Source organism: Thamnophis sirtalis, unplaced genomic scaffold (genome assembly GCF_051295495.1).
Source record: "Thamnophis sirtalis isolate CommonGarterSnake01/CBP01778 unplaced genomic scaffold, rThaSir2_p1.2 scaffold_6, whole genome shotgun sequence".
Classification (NCBI taxonomy): Eukaryota; Metazoa; Chordata; class Lepidosauria; order Squamata; family Natricidae; genus Thamnophis; species Thamnophis sirtalis.
In genome coordinates, this window is record NW_028261386.1 from 132,865,165 (window position 1) to 132,892,926 (window position 27,762).

General features: G+C 37.1%; 1 protein-coding gene across 1 annotated transcript in view; it reads left to right on the forward strand.

Moving 5' to 3' along the window:
- The window catches only part of CSMD1 (CUB and Sushi multiple domains 1), a 1,072,234-nt gene that overhangs the window by 1,034,842 nt on the left and 9,630 nt on the right, over positions 1-27,762 (forward strand). The window contains exons 62-68 of the mRNA XM_087718982.1: positions 712-885; positions 6,947-7,020; positions 10,136-10,247; positions 14,399-14,578; positions 20,797-20,841; positions 24,623-24,784; positions 26,920-27,032. Coding sequence (XP_087575108.1) covers positions 712-885; positions 6,947-7,020; positions 10,136-10,247; positions 14,399-14,578; positions 20,797-20,841; positions 24,623-24,784; positions 26,920-27,032 — 860 coding nt within the window. The remainder of the gene's footprint in view (positions 1-711; positions 886-6,946; positions 7,021-10,135; positions 10,248-14,398; positions 14,579-20,796; positions 20,842-24,622; positions 24,785-26,919; positions 27,033-27,762) is intronic.

Below are 27,762 nucleotides of genomic sequence, written 5' to 3' on the forward strand. Positions count from 1 at the left end.
ATATATCAAAATGATTATTTATCTTTAATTGAAGTATATAGATGAGATTTGGGTGAAATAATGCATATAGATATGCATTATCTGTATCAGATTATTCATACACACCTATGAAATCCTTCTGAATATATATATATATTGATTTATTTCTGCAAACATTTATGAAAACAAGACTGCTTTCTGTTACCAAATTATAGTGATTGAAAACATTTTTTTTAAAGGCAACTTATAATTTGTTATGAAAACACCAAAGGTCATTATTTGACTATCTAGGATGTTCTGGGGAAAAATAGAAAACCAGGTCTTTCTAATGATTTGGGCAACCTAACTTTTCTGAGCTTGTCAGGAAATTGTTTTGCTATCTAAATCCATAAGGGAAAAAAAAATATCAGTGGAAAACATCCTTTGCTTAATTGATTTTTAAAGTTTTTTTTTCTTTTCCAACCCCCTTCTGTCTGTAATGTTCTCACCATAAGTCCACTTCCTCTACAGAGACGGCTGCATTAAGCCTTGGGATTTCTCATGGATTCTCTTTTCATTTTTTTTAGCCTCGAAAACAATTTAGCATCCATCTAACTCAAGAATAACCTGTTTGATACAAGTTAAATAGTGTAGTTCCTTTTATCACGAATCAACAAATGATTTTCTTATCTATTTCTTCTTCATTAAAGAAGAGTATTAATATTCTGTATTAATATTCCTTCTGTGTAACAGCTGTGTTTTGTGGAGAGCCGGGCATTCCAGCTAATGGGAGACTCAATGGTAAAAGTTTCACCTACAGATCGGAAGTCACTTTCCAATGCAGGGCATCTCTGTTGTTGATAGGATCTTCAAAGCGACTTTGCCAAGCTGATGGTACATGGAGTGGAATTCAGCCCACGTGCATTGGTAATTTATTCATTTATTTGTTACCATTGAGCAGCAAAAAAGAAACAAATTGATTAAGTTATTTGGAAGGGATTTGAAGAAATATACTTTAAAAGGCAACAAATATGGAACAATGGTTGATTGTATTTGCATTTTGATCTTCTATGCTGACAATATTTTAACAGTTTTATTAATGGTTCTTTTTTGTGTACAATCAATGCATCTTTGCCTGGTGCTAAAGGAACAAAATGTAATGCTACTCTACTAGTATCTTGTTTCCAATATGAATATGAAATATCTAATAAACATAGAATAATCTAGATCAGAGGTAACTTTCATCCTGTTAAGAGGGTATAAAAAGTGTGTCCCTTGTATTCTGTATTGATACTAAAACCTCTGAGTTCAGAGGTTTCCCTGCCCTTCCATTTAAATACTTGCACATCATTCATTGTTATAACTCTGTTGCCAAGCAGATACAGCGAAAATGTCAAGATTTGCTTCAGAGAATATTACCTTTGTGAGATATTTATTTTTTAATTAAATGATGAAACACTGTTAGATGTAAATACATCACTTACATATGAGACAAATGGTAGGAGTTTCTCTAAAAAAAAAAACCTTAAGAAATTGTTGCAGCCAATAAAATACCAAACACAGAATCACTAGAAGGCTGTGGCAGTGCTCAAATCTGACTTGAGATGGATTCTCACATCAGTCTTTCTTCAGGTGTTTCTCCCCCCCCCCCAAATGAGCAGCAACTGAAGGTGTTTTACAGGATGGGGCAACACATCCTAGAAATGACTCTGATATCCTGTGCTATTTTTGTCCTGGCGAGTCATTTTTCAAATTTCCCTGTTGATAAACAATATGTGAACAATCCCTTCGAATTTGTCTGTTCACAAATAAGATTTTTTTTTTTCATCTGATCACCTTTAAGGATGTACTACACAAAAGTACAAGTTTGGGAAATAATAAAGATGAGGCCAAATGAACTTTTTGGATCCAGGTCATTTCTATAGAGCCGAGGTGGCGCAGTGGTTAGAGTGCAGCACTGCAGGGTACTTCAGCTGACTGCAGTTCTGCAGTTCGGCTGTTCAAATCTCACCGGCTCAGGGTTGACTCAGCCTTCCATCCTTCCGAGGTGGGTAAAATGAGGACCTGGATTGTTGGGGGCGATATGCTGGCTCTGTAAACCGCTTAGAGAGGGCTGAAAGCCCTATGAAGCGGTATATAAGTCTAACTGCTATTTCTATTCCTTCACATATTTTCAGCAATTATACAATCAAATGAGTATCTGAACAGAAGGTTATGTTCACATTACGGCAATGCATTAAGACCCAAAATTGAACATATGTGCTATTTTATGTTTATTATTCATCACTTATTTTAGCACATTATAATTCCATGGCATTCAGAGTTGCATTGTTCCCATTTCCTTTTTTTTTCCTTTTTAGTCTTGTTCAAACTCTCTCCCCAGAATATCAGACTTTTCCCCCCAGACTGACGGTACCTCCTTTTGCTTCAACTTAATAATTTTCCCAAATTGTGTTTCTTAACCATGCTATCTCTCCTCTTGCGTACCTGCCTAGTAATGATAAAATTCAGCCACCTATCAGTATAATAGCAGTGTGACTGTCTCCTCCATGTCACAAATAATACAGCAATCACAGTCCTGTGTATGGTATTTAGATGACCTCATTTTGATAGATAGGTGTTGATTTATATTTTGGCACTGTTGAATTAATTCTCAGCTTAAAGGAATCAAAAAGAGCACAATTCTTTTGAAGTCATATTCTTCTCCCTCTGAAATAGCTTCATCAGGTTGAAAAGAATCTGATTTTTGCTTCTCACATTTATCTCCGTAAAGCAGCAGTATTTAGCAACCATATTAATCTATTCAAGAGCAGCTCAATTCACTAATGCAGCACTGAAATGCTAAAGAGTTAAAAAAAAAAGAGGAAAAGAACAAAATATGATTGCTGGCTAGTTTTAGTTATTGTTCAAAGTATTTATATATTACGTATCAAAACACACAGTGATATCAAGTAAGGTGGTTTCAATTGTTGAAACTGGCCAACAATTACTACATGGCATTTATATGGCAAAAAAATAGAATACCCTATCCAAGAGAGAAAGAGGAAATGTTGCAGACAGCTGATCAAAATGTCCCCAATTTCAATCCTTATATTTCCATTGATTGATGTGTAGTGATGTTTATAAAATTTACCTAGTTATTTTTTTCAGCAATCAGCAATCTCTGTACCTATAGGAATTATGAAGTCATCCTACTTTTTTTAAAAAAAAAGCTCTAATTATAGAAACTGTCCCTTGTGGAAATTGTGGAAGAATCTAGATTGTTGAGGAGGAAAGCTACAGGTTCCACCACAAATGCGCGTATGACAAAAGCGTGTGTGACTAAACTGCGGTGACAAAACCACGCCGTCAAAACCGCTGAGACGAATGAGCGCTGAAGCACGCCGACAACAGCGTGCCGACAGAAGCGCGCTATAACATAACCCTAAACCTAACTCTAAACCTAACCCTAAACCTAACCCTAAACCTAACCCTAAATCTTACCTTAAGTTAAATTGCGCTTCTGTCGGCGCGCTTCTGTCGGCGCGCTGTTGTCGGCACCCTTTTGACATCGCGGTTTTAGCGCCCGGTTTTGTCGGCCGCTTTTGACGTTTGCGGTTATGTCGTGCCACGAAGCTACATAGAAAGGACAGACTTCCCCCTATTCTTGGGCAAGGCAAAGAAGACAAAAATAAAGATGCAGGAAGAAATGCTTATAAAGGGGGAGGCAAACTGAGTAGATAATTTTTGGATTTCCATAGTCAATGAGTGACCTAGAAACATAAGAAAACAGTATATGTAACCTTGTGTTTGAGGTCAGAAAATGTCCAAGTTTAACTAGCCTTCTTTGGATTTATCAAATTGCTTCAAACCTTCCTGGTTTCCTGTGGGAAAATGCCATGATATTTAGTTAAATTACTACACTGTTAGAAAAAAAATATATTCTTAAGATCATCACATCAATTAAAGGGTACAAACCAAAATTACCAGATGCTCACTCTTATTTTCGGTGTAAAAACCAATCTACTCATTCAACATAAAGGATATAATTCTGTTTCAAAATGTCATGAAGAACAGGGAAGAAATTCAGTAATGTTTTAAAACCGTATGTGGGCAGGAGAGGAAGATTTTGCATGTTGTCTCACAGGACAGATTCAAACATTAAAATTCCCACCTAGTCTCCGGAGGATTGTATGGTACACATTTCTCTTTACCATAATAATAAACTGGCTGAGGTTGATTGGACTCTTGACAAAAAGGGCTGTAACCCTGCTATGACATTTCTTTGATTTATAGGCATGCTGTTTAAGGGTAGTACCAAACCACACAAATATTTGGACATTCATTCTCACAGGGAGGTGATGTTGAAGTAAATCCTAATTTTAATTAGATATTCTAAGACAAAGTGTTTTATAATAATAAAACATAATCCTTTGTAAACAGCACTTCCTCGGAAATGGCCCTGTCTCCTTTTCAACTGCTTCAAAGCAGTCCTACAGGTATTTAAAAAAAATATTATTTTCTGCTGGAGGAATATTGTTTTATTTTCCCATTAGCAGATGCCTAGTCAAACTGCTGATGAAGCTAAAAGTCCCTTGATTGTTCAAATACTTTTTAAAAAAATCCTTGTGTTAGACTCTCAGCCTCCTGACTGATGAAGCCTTAAAGATTTGCTTTGTAAATAAGTCCATGATATATTCCAGTGACTGATTGAACTGAAAATCAAACAAAAATGCAGTAGTGTACTCTATTCTATTTCTACTTTATAAGATTGCAGATTGGAAATTACTAGGAACTAATAAAATATCACCATTAGTATAAATAAGGGTATGAAGAATTTTTGTAGGTAAGAATATTTAGTGTTCCTTTATACCCCAAAATCTATTTCCTTCTTTCTCTTAAAGGATTCAGAGTACTTTGTCCCCTGGGAAGTCCTTTATAATTGTTTATAAGAATGATTGGCATTCCTGTTGCTAGATCCCATAATAATCATAATCATATATCAATTATCAACTCAGTCAACAACAGCCGGATTAAGGAATCATCGAAAACACTCCCATCAATACTGACAGGGCAAGCCAGCAGTGGTGGGTTTCAAAAATTGTTCGAACCTACTCTGTGGGTGTGGCCTCCTTTGTGGGAGTGGCTTGCTGCCCATGTGACCGGATGGGAGTGGCTTGCCGACCATGTGAGCGGATATGAAGATGCCGACGACACTTGTCAGAACCTCACCTTAAATTACCTCACACACAGCACTGGCGTGCATAAGAATAGGATGTAAACTTGTTTTTTAAAAGGCACCTTTGGTTTGCGTTAAAACAACTTCAACACACGCAATGTTCTGATTGCACCACAAACGCAGTAGTCATCCTTACCTTTCACAGAGGCACTGAGTTTTATAAATAGGAGCATGATAGTGTAGAATAATCATATCCAAGGACCAGTGGTGGGTTTCAAAAATTTTTGGAGCCTCTTCTGTAGGTGTGGCCTGCTTTCCGGGTCCACTGGTGGAACCTCTTCTAACCGGTTCAGTAGATTTGACGAACCGGTTCTACCGAATAGATGTGAACTGGTAGGAACCCACCTCTCCTACAAACAGAGAGGAAATCCCACCCTTAGATCTGATTTTGTTATCGAGGTGACTAATGAAATATCTGCAAGGAAACAACTAAGCTCAGAGAGCACCAAAGACTCCACAGTTCAACCCTTAGCTACAAATATTCTCTTTCATTGAAATAATGATCATATTACAAAATTCTTCCTTAACATTGGCTAGTACTGATGAAATCACCACAGCTTCAGAACATTTTTTTTTCCTTTTTAACAAAAGGCTACCTTTGTTAAATACATGTACATTTTGTTACAGCTGAAAGGCACTAGCATTTTGTTACTACCCTTGCCTTCATTTTTTAAAAATAATAGCATCATTAATATTGTTGTTGAAGTTGTTCAGGAATTTGACCACAGTAGAGTTCTACTCACAATGGGAGACTCACAGTGATTCTTTCCTAATTCTTTCTTCTGTAAACCTGCATGCTTCCTGAATAGATGCCCTCACAAATTCACTAATGAAGGGGAGTAGAGCATAACAGGGGAAACTTGAAGTCACTGTTTCTCTTTCCTCCAGTGGGAACTCACTGCTGGATTCCCCATCCTCTAGGTGAGATAGGCAGCGCATAAGTTTAATAAATAAAATGAAAATATTTATTGATCTTTTATTGGTCATGGTGCCCTGAGAAACAGAACTGAATCTAAACTTTAATACTTATTCTAGTTATGTTGATATGAAGCCTACATGTTCACATAGCAAAAAATAACCTCAGTGATTCATTCATAATCAAGCTTTAAAGAATAATTAAAGAGTAAATAGCTTTGATAACAATATCCTATGCCTACACATACAAAAGTTTTGTTTAAAGACACCTGTAAACATATGTACAGCTTCTATGCCACTGGAATTAAAAGAGTGGTCAAAAGTTCAAAGGGATCAATATAATAAATGCAGCATAGTATTGAGTACTAATACTAGTAAGGAAGCCTATTTCCCATATCTTGCTAAAATCTTCCCTGCATTTCCTAAATCTGATCTGGAGTGTTGATCAGGCTAACATAAGTGATTTTATAAGTGAGTCTGTTCCTTTGTCCATGCTGGAACCAACCTAGAGATTGTGCATAACAGGAGATTTGAGATTTGCTTCAAAACAATTTGGTAGGGTTTAGAGATCTACAAAGAATGCAATTAATTTTTTATGATCTGATCCCAATACTTTCCTTCTACATTATATGCTTACATAATGCTTGATGGCCTTGATTCAGTGAAAAGTGTGTCTAGAATTAATTAAGAGATATAACTTTAATTTTCCATTCAACCCACTATCTGTTATCACTTTATTAAATACACTTTTTTATTACAGTCGTGGCTTGAAAGTATTCTTTCATAATTTTTAAAATGACCTTATTCATTAGAATCTACTAACCCATTTCATACCTCATATGTCTTCAACTACAGATCCTGCTCATAACAGCTGCCCAGATCCTGGAACCCCCCATTATGGAATCCAGAATAGCTCCACAGGTTATGAGGTATTATTGTTCAGGGTTTACTTTTGTTATCGTATTTTGAGTATTTGTATTTGTATGTTTTTATATACCTTTGACTCAGTATTGAATCCTGATATCAACAAATGTTTCAGAAATGGTTTGCCATTACTTTCTTTCTCGACCAGTGGTTCCCAAACTTTTTTTGGCCACCGAAGCATCTCTAAAGTCCTGATGCCCCCCACCCCACCCCCTCCATGACATATAATTCGTACTTTGCTCAAAAAGTGAACTCTACTCACACAGAGGAAGCCTAAAAAGTCATTAACTTGGTTTAAACAAGGTTCAATTTGCCCCCATTAAAAATCAAATTGCCCCCCCTTCCCCATGGAGGTGTGGGCCCCATGTTGGGAACCACTGTTCTAGACTGAAAGAGAGTGACCAAACTAAGGTCACTACCTTTATGCCTAAAATCGAGCTACAACTCATAGTCTCCCTATTTTTAAACTGTTGTTTTCACCATTAAATCAAGTTGGCTCTCATTGGATAGTTTAGTGTTGGGGCCCTCTGAGTTGGCTCTGGAGGATGTGGAGGACTCTGGACAGGGTTCCGACTCCAAGCAGGGTGCAGAGAGGCTGGTTGGCCATCAGGAGGCACCTGAGCCTTGGACCAGTGAGGAGGAGACAAGGGAGAGTGAGCCGGAAGCCAGTAGTGAGTTGTTCCTGGATGCACGCCATCGAAGACCTACTAGGCGTCAGGAACAATTACGCAATTACAGGAGGTAATTGCGCTCAGCTGGTGGCCATTAGGCTCCTCTCCAGACTATAAAAAGGCTACTTGTGCACACGCCCCTCTTTGCAGAAGTCAACACAGAATCGAATGTCGGAGAACTTTGTATGAGCTTGGCAGGCTGGATTGTTGCCAAGCCTTATCTGTGTTTATTGCTGTCCAAGCTTGTCTGTGCTGGGTTGCTGCCAAGGACCTGTTTGTCTCTTAATTAAATGCCATAATTGATCTCTGGCTCGGAGTGTGCTTTGGTGTGGAATGAGGGGGGGGTCAGAACAGTTTAGGATGGCCAATTTTGATTTCCCTAGAAATCTACATTTTGGCCCGCTTAGTCTTTTCTTCATCAGCATTTAAAATTCTTTATCATTTTTATTGGGAATAAGGAGAACTTCGCTTATCTGAAATATCGAAATGGAACAGACCTAATTTGTGGTTTGCAATCTGATGTGTGAACTGTATCTCAATAATTCTCTCGTTAACATCTTTCTCAGAGTTTTCCAATGCACTCATCAAAATGTAATTTATCTTGAAATATAAAAATCTTGCTGAATATGTGCATGAGAGAAAACTGCAGATCAAATCCATACATTAGGAGAAAGAGCATATAAAATGATATCGAACAAATATTGTAAATAATAGAGGAAATAGAGATACGATTGCATATTTTCATACTTCAAATAACATAGTTTGTGACTGACTAAATATCACATCTGTCCCAGAGGTGGTTTCCTACCGCTTTGGACTGGTTCAGCCGAACCGGTAGTGGTTTGGTGGCCTGGGTTACTGGAACATAATTTTTTACATGCATCAAACCGGCCGTAATGCTGAGAGCAACCCTCCCCTGATTTGTCCATCAGAACATTTTTAAATGCCTCTTCCATCATTTTCATGATGTTTTCTCCATTAATTCAGTGGGAAATTTAAAGGTAAAGCTATATTGCAACATTCCCAATCAAAATGTAAAAGAACATTTTCCCCCAAGTAATATCAGAGTTACAGACCAAGGAGTTGGCACTGATTAAATAAAGAACAGAATTATCCTTTTGCAGATGTATCAATTCATTAAAATATATTACAATAACTTTGGAAAGAGTTATTAAGAGTAATTAAGAAGACAATGTGCTTCTTCTAGGCTGTTGATTCCTATCATATATTATTATTTAAAATGGTAGGACATGACCTTTTCTTGTATGATGGAAGGAGTAGTTTCGCCATCATTTTTTTTTGTTTCAAGTTTATTAGAATTTGTATGCCGCCCACTCCCATAGGGACTCTGGGCGGCTCACAACAGACAAGAAACATTTAATTTTAAAAAATAGAGATAAAAAAATAAAAATACAGTATTAAAATTCATGTCACCCATTCCATCTAAGTGGGGCTGGATATCAATCAACAGCCCCAGGCCTGCTGGAACAGCCAGGTCTTGACAGATTTATGGAAGGCCGGGAGAGTGGTAAGGGTCTGGATATCTGCAGGTAGATCGTTCCACAGGGCTGGCGCAGCTACAGAGAAGGCCCTCCCCCGGGGAATCGCCAGCTGGCATTGTCCGGCTGACAGCACCCGGAGGAGGCCCAACCTGTGCGATCTTGTTGGTTGTTGGGAGGTAAGTGGCAGGAGGCGGTATCTCAGGTAGCCAGGTCCTAAACCATGAAGGGCTTTAAAAGTAACGACTAGCACCTTGAAGCGCATCCGGAGACCAATAGGAAGGCAGTGCAGCTCGCGGAGGATAGGTGTAATATGGGTGTATCTAGATACACCCCATATCGCTCGCGCGGCTGCATTCCAGACCAACTGTAGTCTTCGAACACTCTTTAGGGGCAGCCCCATGTAGAGCGCGTTACAGTAATCCAGTCTTGAGGTGACGAGGGCATGAGTGACTATTTGAAGTGCCTCCCGGTCCAGGTAGGGCCGCAACTGGTGCACCAGGCGAACCTGGGCGAAAGGCCCCCTGGTCACAGCCGACAGATGGTGCTCTAATGTCAGCTGTGGGTCCAGGAGGACACCCAAATTGCCGGCCCTCTCTGAGGGGTGTATAATTTAACCCTCCAGGCTTGTTTTGTTGTTAAGCCAATTGGTTTTGAAGAAAATATTTCTAATTTTCCATTATAATTACCTAGCCTTCTTGAGATGAAACCACTGGTCTTTATTCTGCCAAGTACAACATCCACCCCCAAAAAGCGGAAAGAAGGAGGAAAAGCTATTTGAATACAAACCTTTGATTCAAACATCATTTGTCTATTCCTTACTGCTGACCTCTTGAAGGCACCTGTTCATTATATAGAAATCAACAGTATAAGTAGTTTAGTTAAATTAGGTTAAAAAAAAATAACTTGTTTTTAACAATTTGCCATAATTTCTCCTTTTCATTTTTCAGGTAGGGAGCAGGGTCTTCTTCAGATGTAGAAAGGGTTATCATATTCAGGGCTCTACTACAAGAACTTGTCTTTCAAATTTAACTTGGAGTGGCATACAACCTGAATGTATTCGTAAGTAAAACAAATCAGTCACTAACATGTTTTTTTTAAAGCAAGATACTATTCATTTTTGTAATATTTGACATTATATACAAACTGATTTGCCTAATATGTGCCAATGAATCTGGAATAATCCTGTTTTTTTGGGGGGGTGGGGGAGTATATTTACATACAATGGAAACAACATGGTCTATAATTTTTCTAACGAAATCAGTGACTGCTCTATATTCCTTAGATTTCAGCCCTCCCAAGTCTAATCATCTGTATGACTCTCTAGATTTGGAAATTCTGAATTCTAGGTATCTTTCCTTTGAAGATAAACTCTTAGAAAGTCTCCCAATTGATTATGTATCATCAACACTGACTCTTAGTGACCACATATTTTCCATGATAATCTCCCAATCAATATCTACTTATTACAATTTGTCTGCATCTTTTATCCTGAGAAATTGATGTCATCCAATGCTTTGGGATGTCCTGTCAGTTAGAAGCTGTCAAAATGCATATTTAGAAAGTACTTTGATAGAAAACAAAATTAAACTTAGTTGCTTATCTTATTTCAAATAATATCTTTACAAAGGGAAAAATATTGTTACAGTGCAGCTACAGCCAATGTAACATAGTAGAAACCTATTTTTAGTCGTTCATAATAAATATATTTAGCAGATAAATCATTTTTGAAACGGGCAGAAGAAAACAGATCCCCAAATAACATTATGGATCATTGTCTAATTTGCAAAATACTTTAGCTTCTTCTTCTTTGTAATCTCCTGATTCACACACATGAATATTCTTGAACTGAATTGTTTCCTTAGTCCCCAAATGCTCCCACCCACTGTGCATGCTAGAAGGATTTACGATTTATTTACCTGCATTCTTTTTAACTGTGGCTGGGAATGTTTTGTCTTATTATGAGAGTAGACTAATAGTTGATTTATTTCAGTTGTGTTTTCCATTGTATTGTTGATCGTTTTCAAGATTCTCATTGATGTTTTTTAAATATTTCAGCGGATTGTTTTCTGCCAATCCTATTGCCTATTTCTATGGCCTTTGAAGGCCAGCTTTAGAAAATAGGTTAATCATGTCAATATGCTCCCATCCTCAGCTAGGCAATTTTTGTCTTTCTGTTTGATTGCAGTTGGGTTAAGTCATTGTTGCTTCACAAACCTTATATCTATAAGGCAACCATTCCTATTGGTTCAGCTATCCAAGTAGCAAGGTGAAAAGGCAGCCTAAATGATTGAAGATATCAGTATTCAACTGCAGAAAACCTTCTGTTTCAGTTACGTTGGCCAGAGAAATGTTGCGTGCCACCAGTGCAATTGCAACCATGAAGAAATATTTGCGATACCAATATCAGCTTTGAAGCCCTGAGGTCTCATCTAACTATTCCTAAAGAATACCACCCCCCAATGGGGCCTAGAACAGCCATTTACTCTGTTTTCCTGATGAGGAAATAATCAAATGTGGGGGAGATTGTAGCATTTAGGGTCCCGAGGCTGAAGATAAAAGAATAATCCAATCCACGGATAGCTGAACCAACAGAAGTTTATTGAGCAACCAGAATTGACATGAGAATCAACAGCAAAATTATTAATCATGAAACATCATTCTTATACTGTTTTCAGCTTCTTTGAGCTCTACCTACTTTATGTATTATATCATTATTGGCTAACAAGTCTCCAAGGCACAATAATTGGTTAGTCCTTACATCATTGGTGTTCGTGAGAACGTTCACGTTGTTATAGCTGACTAAATCAAGTGTCATCAAATGAGTGAATAAAACCTTGCAGGTTATTACTTTGTTTCATCCCATGTCCTCGAACATCCCTGTGAACACTGCAAGCAAAGAATAGCTGACAGGCAAATATTTTCTGCAGATTGCTGCAGTTTTTACTTACACGTGTAACCTCAGTTCCAACGACCATCCAGATGATTCACTGTAAAAACCCTACAGGAGATCATTAAGCCACCCTATACTATGTTGATAATATCAACATTCTTGATACCAAATAATAGCAGGCATTCAATGCGATGTAAGTTTCCTACATTGGGAGATATATCTCTGTATGTTTTTACATATATCTCTGTATGTTTTATATAAAAAAAATGATGAAGCTTTCTTCTATTCCTTGACCTGTATGCTTCATAGCATACAACAATTATATATTAGATTAGTTTTCCTCTGAGTCTCTTGGACAGGAAGGTAATCAGATGCAGCTGTGGGGAGGAAGAAGAAGCAGGCTAGGGTCCTGCAGAAAAGGAAAAAAATAGAGGCAGGATGATCTGGGTACCAAAGTATTCATTGGGGGAAGAACTGGGCATTTCTTGTCTTTATTTTAAAAAAGTCAACTTTAGTTTATACATCAGGTTATGTTTTCCTGGGAATAAATTTCATGGCATCTCTTGAGCGTTTCTCTCAATATAACGTGTTGCTATAATTATCAGAGCCAGTTGCTGCATAACTTAAATTGCACCCCAGTGGCTAGCCATATAATTCAAAACATGGCTTTTGGTAAAGACCGACTCTTCCACCTCAAAGCCCATGAGTTTCTTAAGTTTGGAAACCTGGCCCACCTTATGGGACTTTGGTTGATTAAATATGGTATGCACAAGCTGCTAACCTTGAAGAGCGACAACAACTTCCAGATTCAACATCCATCAGCTGACCAATTCCTAAGTAGCAACAGCATGATAGGCATTAAAATCATTTTTTTCATTGGTCAGGTTTTGGACATCCAAAATCTTCCCAGGAAGACTATTGTATGCATTATTTTGATTGGAGACCTTGCTTCTCGGAAGTTAGTTTATTAATGTATTAATAAACTAACATATGCTTGTTGGGATCCTTCAGGCTAAGGTACTTGCCCTCATCGAGTTTCATACAGATGTCAATGACACAGCACAGAATGCCCCAGGCGTTCTCCATGATTACATTAATTTGGCTTGCAAAATCATTAGGTTGGAACTGTTGTGTGCCCAGAATCACATGGCATGAAGTATCTTTCACATGGTATGAGGAGACATATCCCAATTTAATATCAGTTGCCAAAGCAATTCTAAGCATATATATATATTCAGCTCAAACCCCCACTGGCAGTTAAAAGGAAATTAGCTCAAACCCCCACTGGCAGTTAAAAGGAAGAAACAGCTGAGATCTCACATTGCCCCTGGAAGCATGAAGCCTGAAGATGACGAATGAGACTTCGTCGAAACATCACCAAGACACTTCCAATTTTACGCGGGAGAAAACCCGAACAACCAAAGACCGACCGACCGACATACATACCTACCTACCTACCTACCTACCTACCTACCTACCTACCTACCTACCTACACACACACACACACACACACACACACACACATATTATAGTATTCCATAAGAACAAGGAAATGTTCTACCCCATATTAGTTTCCTATTCATGATTCTACTTTTCACTTTACCATGATACAATTTTGCTGATATACTTTCTTCCACAAGCACTTCATTAAAGTCTATTCCAATTCTTAGCTACTTGGTGAACTTTACACAAACGCTGTTGCTTCTCCTTTGTAGTTTTTCACAGGAAGGCTTGTCAGTTTCTGCAGAGAGAATTATCTATTTAAGAAAGATTAATACATTTCATTCCATGTGGGGCCTTTCTGATCGGACAATAGCTTTGTAAGGCATAACTGGTCCCAGCCATCAATCTTTGTTCCCTCTTCCTGCCTCGCTATCAAGGTTGGCTTTGATGCTTTCTTCGTTAATTGCCTCAGCAAACCTGGCTAGTCTTTCTTGTAGGTGATACAAAGGACCTCAATAGAGGAAAGCAGGTTGCTTGCCTGTAACTATCATTCTTTAAATAGCCTTTTCATTTGTGTGAGTCTCCGATTGAATGGGGATGGGCGGGGAGGTGTTTGCTCAAGGAATTTAGGCAGTGCATCATGTGCAGGGCAATGTGGTACGTCACAGCACATTCAGTTTCTAGCTTTTTCACATTTATGTCTTGCACTGTTTCTTTATTAACAGCATAGAGAAATACATAACAATGATATGCTAATGATATGTTTTCCCAAACAAAAGTGTAAAGTAATAAAATGTTTGTCATTTATCCTACAAATGGTCTTATTTCCGCTGTTCTTTTTTTAGAATGCTTCAATAACTTTTAAAACTTTTTCAGCTCATGGTTGCAGACAGCCAGAGACACCAGCGAATGTAGATGTAAAAGCAATAGATCTGCCTACCCTGGGATACACTCTGGTATATACATGTCAGCCGGGATTTTTTCTTGCTGGTGGATCTGAACACCGGACATGTAAACCAGATATGAAATGGACAGGAAAATCACCTGTTTGTAAAAGTAAGTCACTGATAAATTAATGGTAAAGTTTAATAGTTTATAAGGTCCATTTCTAAATTATTTTAAGTGTTTAAAATCTATCTATCTATCTATCTATCTATCTATCTATCTATCTATCTATCTATCTATCTATCTATCTATCTATCTCATCATATTGTAATCATATTATATATTGTCTTCCTGAAAAATAGAGAGACAAAACAATGAGAACAAATAATGTCTTCTATATTCAAGATAGAAATTAATATCTAAATATTAACTATACACACAGAGACACAGACACATACACATTAATATTATTTAAATATTCCACAATACTCACATATAATGGATATTCATCTGTTGGACAGGCCTCTCGTGGGAAACTTTGGTGAAGAGTGTCATGAGCTGTTAAGACATCTTGGAGTTGGTTAGATTCCAAGGCCAGCAGTCCCTCATCTTTTCTGTTGCTACGCCCCGCGGAGATTCGGACCCTCACCTCTCTCCAGGCCTTCCGGAAAGCCATCAAAACCTGGCTGTGCCGGCAGGCCTGGGGTTGATGAGTTCCCCTCCCCTCTCGACTTGTATGGCTGTATGACTCTTTAATTATGTGTATTTTGTTTATATCCCCTTTTCCCCTTTGAGTTGTTCGCCGCCCTGAGTCCCTCCCGGAGAAGGGCGGCATACAAATAAACTAAATCTTAATCTTAATCTACTTCCAGAAACATCACTAGTGAAATGCTGACTTACTAAAATTTCTGCTCACTAAGGAGGAACAAGGGGGAATTTTATTGGCTGACATTTTACAAAAAGAAGTACTACACTGATGGAGAGGTGATCAAGGTGTACTTTTAGAAACAAAGCAAGTTCTGAGGAGTAATTGTGTCTTCCACTTTGTTTTAGTTTTTGAAAGTTTCTCCATGCTGAGAAAGTATGTTTGTTTTAAGACATTTTGTAGATAACTAAGCAGGTAGAAGTTTTGATCACATCAGTCAGGAATTCTGCAAAATAATCTATGAATGTAGGTTGCCCTTTTCCTCTTCCTTTGTATTAATACTCTTGAAATTAGAGAAGGGGAAAGGAAGCAATTTAGATGTATCTCATATGGCTCATGTCTCCCGGATTAATACATTTTATCAGAAGGCATGCAGCTTCTAGTGTTATTTTTTAATAACATTGGTTAATTGGAAAAGGTGCAAGCAGATTCCTTTCAGTCTCAGGCATGAAGATTGCCAATTAAGAAAACATGAGGGTTAGATGGAATTTCAAGGAAGCACTATAAATAATTGCCCAGATAGAAATATAGCTTTATAACTATAAAAGTTAATACTAACAAATAGAAGGATTTATCCAGTAGAGTGTCAGAGGGAAGAAGTTAGGCTGGGGGGGAGGAGAGGTAGCTTACTGAGTGACTTTTGAACAGCCTATATCTCAGTCTAACATTTTTCACACGATCGTTGTAAAGATGAATATGAGGAGGGAAATGTATGCCTAAAAGCTTCTGAATAAAAGGCAGAATTAAATCTGATAAATAAATGTTATTGATTCAAGGACAACTGCCAATATATAAAGTTATCCTAATTTCTTATGGGAATAAAAGATTTGCTCTTTTTTGGCAATACATGTTGCCTACTTGTTTGTTTCTACTTCTAGACTTTACATTTATAATAAGAAAGGAATGTTTGTGGCATTTTGATGCCGGTGGGGAAGGGAAATATTGATTCATCCTTGAACAGGGAGAAAGCCTCAGCAGACATGATTGATTTTATCCACAAGAAGAAGATGGTGTAAATACTATGCTCAGAACAAATGATTTATCTTTTGTTATCATTAAGAGACAAGTAGCAAATTAGAGGCACCACATTAGTAATTCTAGGAATACTTCCCACAAATCATCTGGCTTTTGCCACTATGAATCTTAAATTCTCAAATGGGAAAGAGGAAAATTGATACTAACTGGGGTTTATGACAGTTCACTATGGCCAAGTCACCTCAACCAACGTGCCATAGCCAATTTGCCATGGCCAACTCACCATTGGACAACTCAACATAGCAATAGCAGTTAGACTTATATACCGCCTCATAGGGCTTTCAGCCCTCTCTAAGCGGTTTACAGAGAGTCAGCATATTGCCCCCAACAATCTGGGTCCTCATTTTACCCACCTCAGAAGGATGGAAGGCTGAGTCAACCCTGAGCCGGTGAGATTTGAACAGCCGAACTGCAGAACTGCAGTCAGCTGAAGTGCTGCATTTAACCACTGCGCCACCTTGGCTCGGCTCATGGTCAACTTGCCATGAGAACTCACTGTGGGACAAGAGATACAATAATATTAAAGAAATTGTGGAATAGAATCATTTATAAAGGATGCAAAAGGAGGGGGGGAAAATGTGAATGACAAAATTGTCCCGTGAGGAGTTGTTCCGTAGCGAGTAGTCCATGGTGAGTTGTCCCATTCCGAGTAAAACTATGTATTATGCTGCTGCTCCATCAAGTTCCTGAAAGCAGAGTTGGAATGAGTAGAAAACAACTGAACAAAGTTGAATTATAAGGAACAGGAACTAGGGTTTATGTAATAGGAGTAGGAAGAAGGGGGAAGCAAAATGCACGTTCAACTGCATAAAGAATTTAATATATCCTTGTTAAAAGAAAAAAGTACTGATAATTATGTTCAATATATTGCGATTAAGGCATCAATTTAATAACCTGTCTTGGGCTATGTGTCTTAAATGTGGTGGTAGTTGTAGGCCTCACACTCTTCCTCTTAAGTTGGTTGGGGAATGATTCGTGGATGCTAGCTGAGGGAAGCAGGCAATTTATCTCATAACTTCTTGCCTTTCTGAACCTATTTTCTGGATTTTGTTTTTCTTTTGGTCAATCTGTCTTCTTTAACAGTCCCCTCAAACTTACTCCTCAATATCTTGAGGTGACCCGAATGCCATTTGGGGTCAAACAGCGTTACTTCAGAATTATACTCCTAGATACACATATTATGCATAATTAAGTCTATTAAGGCTAAGAGGTTGTTAGGGCTGCTGCCTGGAGCTGATCAGAGAAGTCAAACAGAAAGTTTTAGCCAGGGAAATTTGGGTAGAAATTGTTGATAAAAAGAATGGTGAAGAGAAAGAGTTAAATGTGAAATTTTGGAGATTCATCCATATGCTTGGTGAAGTTTCTGAGGGTTTTTCTAGCTTGGGCTAGCTACTCGACTTCCTGTTCCGGCCCTTGAGAGAGAGGAGGGACTAAAATTCAGACTTAAAATAGTCCCCCATCCCCGCCAAGAAAACCATGGAAATCAAAATTCTTTTTCTTTGCTTTTTGTCTGGGGACTGATATTTTGTAAAAGTATTTATAAAAGTTATGGCATTGGGAATGATCAGTGGTCCAGCCAAGTTTGGCAGTGACACCAAACTGTTCAGAGTGGCAAAAGCAATAAGCATCTCCGCACAATACAGAAACGGGCATCAAAATGTCAAATGCCATTCAATATTAGCAAGGATAAAATAATGCACATTGGAGGCAAAACCTGAACTACTCATACAAGCTAATTACATCAGAAATAACAGTGATTGATGAGGGAAGAGCTCTTGGAGTAATGGTAAACATTTCAGTGATGTTTGAAACAGGGTGTGCATCTGCTGTAAAAAGGCCAAAATCTTGTTAGGAATAATTAGAAATGATATTGAAAAATAGAGATGCCATCATTGTAATGCCCTTGGGGTAAATCAACAGTATAAACACCTCTGGGATATTGGAATATATGATGTAGTTCAGAAAAGGGCAACTGAGAGATCAAAGGGCTGGAGCATCTTCTGTATGAGGAAAGGCTGGGACATTTGCGACTTTTTAGTCTAGGAAGAAGGTGAATGAGGGCACATGATTGAGATGTATAAAATTGTGCACAAGAGTAAGATGTTTTCAACTTCCCAAAGTGGTAGAGCCAGAGATTACTCTATGACATTGAATCCTGGAACCATCCTTGGACAAAAAGAAAAAAAATATATAGAACATTTAATTAAACTTTAGAATTTGCTAACACAAAATGAGTGTCAGCTAATAGTTTGGCTGGATAAATTCATGAAATCCATGGAAATTGGCCTTAACAGCCTCAATGGTAGTGTGACTGCCTCCGAAGGCATCTGCTAGGAAACCACTGGCTTCCTTGTGTAGTTTGTTGGCTAATGTGAGTAGAGATTGGTGGACGGCAGAGACAGCAAGGCACTGCTTATGTTCTTATTTTGAACTTTACCTCTACTTTCCTGAATAGTCAATTTTACGAAATAGGTTTTATTCATTTGCATTTGCAATTAATAAACTTGCCATTTTATGTATCTTTTAAACATGTGTATTCTTCCTCTAAGGTGGTAAGCAGGAGATTTTATTGTCAAGCAACATCCTAAAGTTTGTGTTCACTCATGCTTCCTTCCTAATGTTCTTTTACTGCTATAGGCCTCATAATGGAAACATTCTTCTTTAAAGAAAGGGGAATCCGATTCTGCTGCCTTGACTTTTAGCTTAAACCACTTTTAGAATGTATCTCTCTCAAAACTGATTGTATGTCTCCATTTCTGGAAGAAAATAGCTTTTTACTTGTAACTCTTGGCTTATCGAGAATCATATAACAATCATACCCCAATCCACCACGGTAAAGCTTGCTTCAGAAGGATGTCACCACAGCTCTTGATGTGGCTTGCTATAGGTTCCTATAGGTGAGCTGGATAATCTGAAAGCCTTCATGTGGTGTCCCTCTTATAGAAGGATGAGAAATAAGTAGCCATCATGTACTACAATGTGAAAGATTTATTTGGAGTAAGCTAAGAATGAGCAATCTACGGCTTTCTGGGTGTGCTAAAGTAACATTGGCCATGCTGAATCTGGTGAGAGTTAAGGATTCGAGACTATCTGCAAAGTTATAGGTTGCCGAATCTTAATCCAACACATACATTACTAATCTCTATGTCACTGTCTTAGTTTTTCATGTGTGTCTTTTAGTCTTTGATGTGCATATAATACAAGTTCAATGTGTAAATAAACTTCCTTTGAACAACTGCAAGAAATCCACTTGTAAAATAAATATGAGGTTGCACGTTTTTCACCTGATGAGAAACAAACAAGCTTTCCTATAAATCTATATGTATTTATTTTTTTAAAAAGTAGAAATTAACATATAAGCAAAAAGGGAGATTTGATGAGAATTGCTCTTTACAGCTCTATGCTTTGTTGATTCAACACTTTAAAGATAGTTGTTGTTTCTTTTTAGCAATAGCAATAGCAGTTAGACTTATATACTGCTTCCTAGGGCTTTCATCCCTCTCTAAGCGGTTTACAGAGTTAGCATATCGCCCCCACAGTCTGAGTCCTCATTTCACCCACCTCGGAAGGATGGAAGGCTGAGTCAACTTTGAGCCGGTGAGATTAGAACCGCTGAACTGCAGATAACAGTCAGCTGAAGTGGCCTGCAGTACTGCACCCTAACCACTGTGCCACCTTGGCTCCCACTGCGCCACCCCAGCTCTTTTTGTTTATTACCGTGCTTAAAATGCCCGCCCTTTCCAAACATGGAACATGATAAGGCAGGACTATTTCCTGAATGCCACCCTATTTTTCTTGTTGCCCTCTTTCCTACTCAGTCATAGTCTACATTCCTAAACACAGGTCATTGGCCATTGTGAGTTAAGATGCATCAAAGTATTCTGCTTCTAGATTAGCAGGCGATGCACTCCAAAATAAAAGATTTGCGTATGTAGTGCAGCAAACTTGAATTGTTTGTTATATAGTACTATTACCAAGAGGTTTTCCAACCACTGGTGCATAGTAAGAAATATGATCATAGTCCTGGCTGTTTCTGGCTTATAATTATGTCATTAGTTTAATAGAATTTAATTATAGTTTTTCAATGTGTATAAAGACATACATATACACCTTCATCATTACTAGTTTAAGGCTCTCTGTTACAGCACTGTGGTTGATATAAGAAAAAAAATTTTTTAGAAATGAGAGCAGCAATTAGCCCCACAATCAGCAAACTTGCCACCATGCAAACTTTGGACTCCTGAAACTTTTATTTCTTTCTGATAAGTACACAGAACTGTATCTGGTTGAATATGTAATATGGATTTTAGCTATGTCTACCATAAATCATAGGTGTTATCAGAAAGCACACAATTGCCTCGGTCAAGCGTTATGTATCAACAATTAAAAATATGTCAATAAAAATGATAATTTGTCTTTTTACTTGTAGGTAAAGGAGTGAGAGAAGTTAATGAGACAGTAACTAAAACACCAGGTTTGTATACGAGAACAGTTTTAGAACTAAGCACCTTAAATTCTTCTGCAGTTTCTCATACCATAAAAATACTTCTAGCCTTTATCAGAACACTTCATCACTGATTTATAAAAATTTACCTAAATACTGAAATATAAGCTCAATTGCCTGAAACTGCACTTTAAAAAAAAGGTACCCACTATTTTGGCATTATTTAGGGGTATTTTCATTACCCATACCCATACAAAACTCGTGAATGGGGTCTGGAGACCCAAAGCTGCCACTTTATGCAACTTTTCTGTTTGGAAGGAATATGAAAACGATCTAGGAGTCCTAGCCAAAAACCACGTAAGGGTGAGAAAGCAGTTGCTTGCAGCTGCCAGAACAAGCCAATAGAGTCCTAGGCAGCATCAACAGAGTGTCAAGATAATAGCAATAGCAGTTAGACTTATATATTGCTTCATAGGGCTTTCAGCCGTCTCTAAGCGGTTTACAGAGTCAGCATATCGCCCCCAACAATCTGGGTCCTCATTTCACCCACCTCGGAAGGATGGAAGGCTGCGTCAACCTTGAGCCGGTGAGATTAGAACCGCTGAACTGCAGATAGCAGTCAGCTGAAGTGGCCTGCAGTACTGCACCCTAACCACTGCACCACCTCGGCTCTTAATGCGTTAGTACAGCTTGATACTGCTTTAGTAAGACCACACTTGGAACACTGCATCTAATTTTGGTCACTGCAATATAAAAAAAGATACTGAGACTCTAGAAAGAGTCCAGAGAAGAGCAACAATGATGAATAGAGGGTTAGAGGCTAAAATATAGGATAAAGAGTTGCAAGAATTAAGTACGTCTAGTCTAACAAAGAGAAGGATCAGAGGTGACATGATAGCAGTCTCCCAAAATTTGAATATCAAAAAGAAGAGGGAGACAACCTATTGTCCAAAGTAGCTGAGGGCAAGACAAGAAGTGACGGATGGAAACTTACCAAAGAAAGAGCCAACTAGAACTAAGGAGAAATTTCTTGACAGTAAGTACAATTAATCAGTGGAACAGGTTGCATTCAGTGCGCCAACACTGAGGTTTTAAAGAAGCGATTGGCCAACCATTTGTCCATAATGATATAGGATCCAGCAGTGGTTGGACTGGAAGACGTTCAAGGTCCTTTCAAACTCTGTTATTCTGTGATGATATATAGAGCTGTAAGGGAGTAAAAAGTGATTTTAAAAAAATATTCTGTACCTCATACAAGCACATCGTGCACCTCTTCGCTACTTATTAATACAACCAGATCTTTTTCCCACCCCTTTGCAAGCTTAAAAAAAGATAATGCCATGTTTAAGGAAAAAAACATATTTAATGTTAATGCAACTCTTAAAACAGGCTTGGTCAGAAGCCTGAAACAAATTAGGCCATTCTAATGCATAACAAAAAGGTAGGCTGTGCTTGCATATATAGAGCAAGGCTGGGTACAGACAGAATATCTTCAATCATGTGATTTCCCCATGCATTCTCTAGTTGCACAGCCAATGCCTAATTTTATCAGCATAAAACCTAGTTCTAGAACGAGAAACTAATTTCTCGAAACTAAAATCTACAACTAGATTTTGAAAGATCTGTATATTATATATTAGAATCTAGAGGGAATATTTGCTTTATATCAGACGATGTACTATAATGGAGAGCCTTATCGTAAAAGCAGGAGTTAGACAATACCACAGGTGTCTTATATGAAAGTTATTCTGTTTCCATCTTATAAATAGTGTGCTAGAGAAAAGCAAATATATTTTAAAAATCAAATTCATTTCATAATGTTGCATATTTTAACTTGTTCAGTTTTAAATTTCAGTTTCTCTTGGATTTGCTTAACTTTCAAAATCATAACCCTGGCCTCAGACTGGGATTCACAGAATTCACAGAGAAAAATACCATGTGACAGTAATGTGCAAATCAGCCAGGACATGATTTGAAAATGGAAAGTTTCTACTAAAATTTGGGGTCTGAAATTGAAATATAATAAATTTAAATTCTAAATTTGACCATTGATTCTCTAAATAGGCCTTCCTCTTGAAACACAGTAGTCTTTGGGATTCTCTTCTTCCTAACTTTTCTTAAAACAAAAGCATATTTTTAGAAGTTCTTGAATTCTGATTCAATGTGTCACAGATTAAAATCTGTCACACGAGAAAACAAAACACTAATCTTAAATATCTTCTTATTTCAAAGAATTGCTAACAATAGATCTTCCTTCCTTGACACATGGTGCTTGTAAGTGTTGTGGTGTGTATGCACAGATGGCATCCACACGAAGTTGCACAAAATTAAATAGAAATTAAATATTAAAAAAATATATGCCTAAGAGCTTGTGATTTGAATGATCCCACTAAAAAGATTTTATATGAAAATGCTAAAACTTTGAGAGGTTTCAGAGACTTTATGTATTATTGCTTATTTATTATACAGTTCTTAGTGTAGAGTAACATTTTACCCTCTGTGGCCCTCACAAAACAAAATAACAACATTAGCATCACCTACTTTCATTGCTCAATGAAGTTTTCTCTATATCGTAGTTTACTCAGTTACCAGTGAAACATATATCGATGCCAAGAGAGAACAAGAATTTAACCTTCTCAAGTATGTTTATATAATTCTCACCTAGATGGTTCAGCCTGAGGGCTAATTATCCCATAATACTACAAAATGAAAAATTCATGTCACAAGACTAGTGTTCATAATTATTCGGCTACCTGTGCATTCTTTTCAGTGGTGTTATAACCTTACAATGCTTTCAGTGTGTCTTCAGTGTTGAATGTGCAATATGTCTTTTTTTATTCTTTAAACAAAATGTGCTTCCTGTCTCTCTCTCACTTACCAGAAAAACTAAAATCTGAGATTAAATAGTAATTAATTTGCACAATATAACTGATACCAATTATCAAGAGTAACCAATACGGAGGACACTGTCTTATTGTAGGCATAAGATTTAGACATCACATTAATTCTTCACGGAAATTTTAAACTCTGCACTAATATCCAATTTTTCATGTATGATTCTCAATGAAATAAATGGGATTTAACCATGTCTACCATTTGTCAAGAATGCATCCAAAACTGCCTTGAGCTATTTTTTTCTAATGGATGAATGCTTTTCTTAACTAAAACTGTAATATTGTTCCAATACATTATTTCGAAAACATTTCATTACAATGACCAATGTCACTGTTCTTTTTCTTTAAAGTTTTTTTAAAAACTATTTCCTCATATTTTTGGAGAGCTGGAAAAGAGTTTGAAATAGGGGGAGAGAGAGTGGTTTCTTGAAATTTATTTTTAAGCAAATTTAGTTAATTTGGCATTTCCCTACCTATCTATTCATTATGAAGACGTTTTTTGGGGAAAGAAATATGTATATTGGGCAAAATTGTGTATTCAAAAGAATACAAGGGAACAAATGTATAGGAAAATGTGTGTGTGTATGTGTGTGCACAGTTTGGGGGAGGGGATACTGTAAAAATGAGAAAAACAGAGTTTAAAATTAAGAAACTGAAGGGACTTGGAATCAATGGATGAAATTAGTTTATTTTTATATGAAATTATTCATGGTACAACAGAAAAAAAACCCTAAACTTCTATACATCAAGGTTTACCAGAAGTGTTGATATATTAATATTTCAGATTGACAAGTATTACCAATTATGGAACCACCTGTGTGTGCCAGCTATAATAATGTACTGAATAACTTGTTGAATTTTTTAAAAAAGCATCTGTTTGTAGACCAAAGTGATTTCCTTTTCTCTCTCTTCTTCAGTTCCCTCCGATGTATTTTTTATAAATTCACTGTGGAAGGGGTTTTATGAGCATCTAGGGAAAAGGCAAGTTGCCACTCTTACAGTTGACTGGTTCAATGCTACAAGCAGTAAGGTGAATGCTACTTTCATCGATGCATCCAGCATGCAACTTAAATTATCAGGTGAGATTAAAAACCGGACATCTGTCATCCAAGTTATCCAAATGGTATGCTGATTAAAGGGTCATGGACATTTCATAGATATGCAGTAGTCCTTGTTTAACAACCCTAATTGAGACTGGAAACTCCATCACTAAGCAAAGCAGTTCTTAAGCAAAACGTCGTGTAATCACCCCACTTAGTGGTGCCAGTTCTAGTAGTCCTTCGTGCAGTCGTTAAAAGAAACACACAGTTTAAACTTCACATAACCATGACTTGCAATCTCCTAGCACATTCTCCACTGAATTTACTACAACGGTTGTAAGTGTGAGGATGAGTCATGTTGTTGTAACTTCAAAGTGTTACTAAATAAATACTTGTCAAGTGAGGACTACCTGTATATGCTATTTTAAATCCTAACCATATGTACAGTATTATTTCAGATACGTAGGTAGGTAGGTAGGTAGGTAGGTAGGTAGGTAGGTAGGTAGGTAGGTAGATAGATAGATAGATAGATAGATAGATAGATAGATAGATAGATAGATAGATAGATAGATAGATAGATAGATAGATGATAGATAGATAGATAGATAGATAGATAGATAGATAGATAGATAGATAGATAGATAGATAGATAGATAGATAGATAGATAGAGGAGAGGGAGATGTAGATAGATAGATAGATAGATAGATGGATGGATGGATGGATGGATGGATGGATGGATGGATGGATGGATGGATGGATAGATAGATAGATAGATAGATGATAGATAGATAGATAGATAGATAGATAGATAGATAGATAGATAGATAGATAGATAGATAGATGAGAGGGAGATGTAGATTGATTGATAGATAGATAGATAGATGGATGGATGGATGGATGGATGGATGGATGGATGGATGGATGGATGGATGGATGGATGGATGGATAGATAGATAGATAGATAGATAGATAGATAGATAGATAGATAGATAGATAGATAGATAGATAGATAGATAGATAGATAGAGATAGAGATGATAGAGATAGAGGGATATATTGCTCTGACAATTGTCATATTTTCCTTTTTACAAAAAGCTTCTTTAACATAAAACACACAAACTAACAATCTGGAAAACATATGTTGAAAAAGGTGTCCATTAAGTGGGCAAAATCACCAGATGCTTGATGAAAACAAAACAAAACAAATGGAAACTAAATTTTAACAATTATATTGCTATAGTTTGGACTTTATGATTTCCTAACAAACTAGGTTAGTTTTTTTTAGATAGAACTAAAGTCTCTAGTTCAGCTTTATTATGACTTTCAGTATCTGCAATTTCCATTTGAATTTTGGTTTGAGTATACATAGTCATAATTTTCTATTGGTACTCTTCAGCCCATTTTAATCCTGAATCATTCCCTTTTAATGAGAATAGTAAAACATTGACATTTTTTTACGGATAATCTAATCATTTCTGTGAAATATGTCATATTTAAAATGTTTCAGCATCCGTAGGCTATTAATAATTATAGGTTAATATGCAACTACTTTTATTATTTTTTTTAAAAAAAAAATAGCTTGTCTTTTCAATAGCATAAATTTAGAATGTCAGCTAGGTTTCTAAATGTATATTTAAAGTTTAAAATTCTGTGCGCTTTTTGTAAATCAATATTCAGCTTGAAAGTACTGCATTTGCCCCTTTAAAAGGACTAAGTATTTTACTGGTGCTAGAAATAAAGGAAAAACATTCTATGGAAGGATGGTTAAGACAGTGCCGAAATATAGACTCACAAGTCCAGTTCATACTTAATTTGGGCAAATTAGGATTTGTATTTGGACTTTGTAATATTTGAAAGGCCAGAATTATATGTGATAGGCTATTCATTAAGTAAAATAGTGTCATATGTCCTGCTGATTTCATCATTGCTACATTTTTACTAGGGTATGTTATAAAAATATTGCCATGACATTCAGGTAACATATGGTCTAGTTTAGAAGCTTTACTGTAACGAAGTAGGGATTTTATTCGCCTTTTTACATGTTTGCATAGCAACCACTAATTAGCCCTCATTTTATGTAAATGAAGTTGAAAGGGTAATTAAACTTATTTTCACATACAGGTTTCCTGAACACATATGCTTGTATAAACTTGCTTTCAAATAATCCTTTATAGGCACCTACAAGAAAGAAGAAGCTCATTTACTTCTGAAAGTCTATCATGTTAAAAATCCTAAAGAAGGTTTTGTAAACAAGCTTGAAAACGACAAGTGGGCATTGGATGGCTATGTAAGTAAATACACATCTCTGGGGGGGGGAAATATGTTAACTGTATTGAACAGTTTGAATAGTGTCACCAAATATGAGCCATATAATTATATTTTATATAATATTTCATACCATATAATTTTCTTTTTTGAGTGGGATCTTATATGAATGCATATATATATTATATACAGGTAGTCCTTGACATACACCACAATTGAGCCCAAAATTTCTATTGCAAAGCAAGACAGGTGTTAATTGAGTTTTGACCCATTTTATGACATTTCTTGCCACCGTTACTGAGTGAATCACTGCAAGTTTTAAGTTAATAGCAAGTTTGTTATCCTATTTTTCGGACTATAAGATGCAACGGATTATAAGACGCACCATGATTTTGAAGAGGTGAGTTTTCAAAAAAGGTTTTTGCACTCTGCAGGGCTTCCAAACCCTCTGCACACCTCGTTTTTTGCAAAAAAAAAGGGGGGGGCATGCAGAGCTTTGGGAGGGCTTGTAGAGTGTTCCTGGGAGCTGGGGGGGGACAAAAATGAGAAAAAACGGTCCCACCGTTCCACTGGTTAATTGTTCTCACAGTCAAGAAAAAAGAGAACAAAAAAAGGGCCTACTTGCCGTCCTCTATATCTCTCTCCCTTCACTGAAAGGGCTGGAGGAAGATATTAAATATAGCCATTAACCATTACTGAATAATACATGTAACATAAGCATATATGCAAGCTTTGTAAATTTCCAACATCTG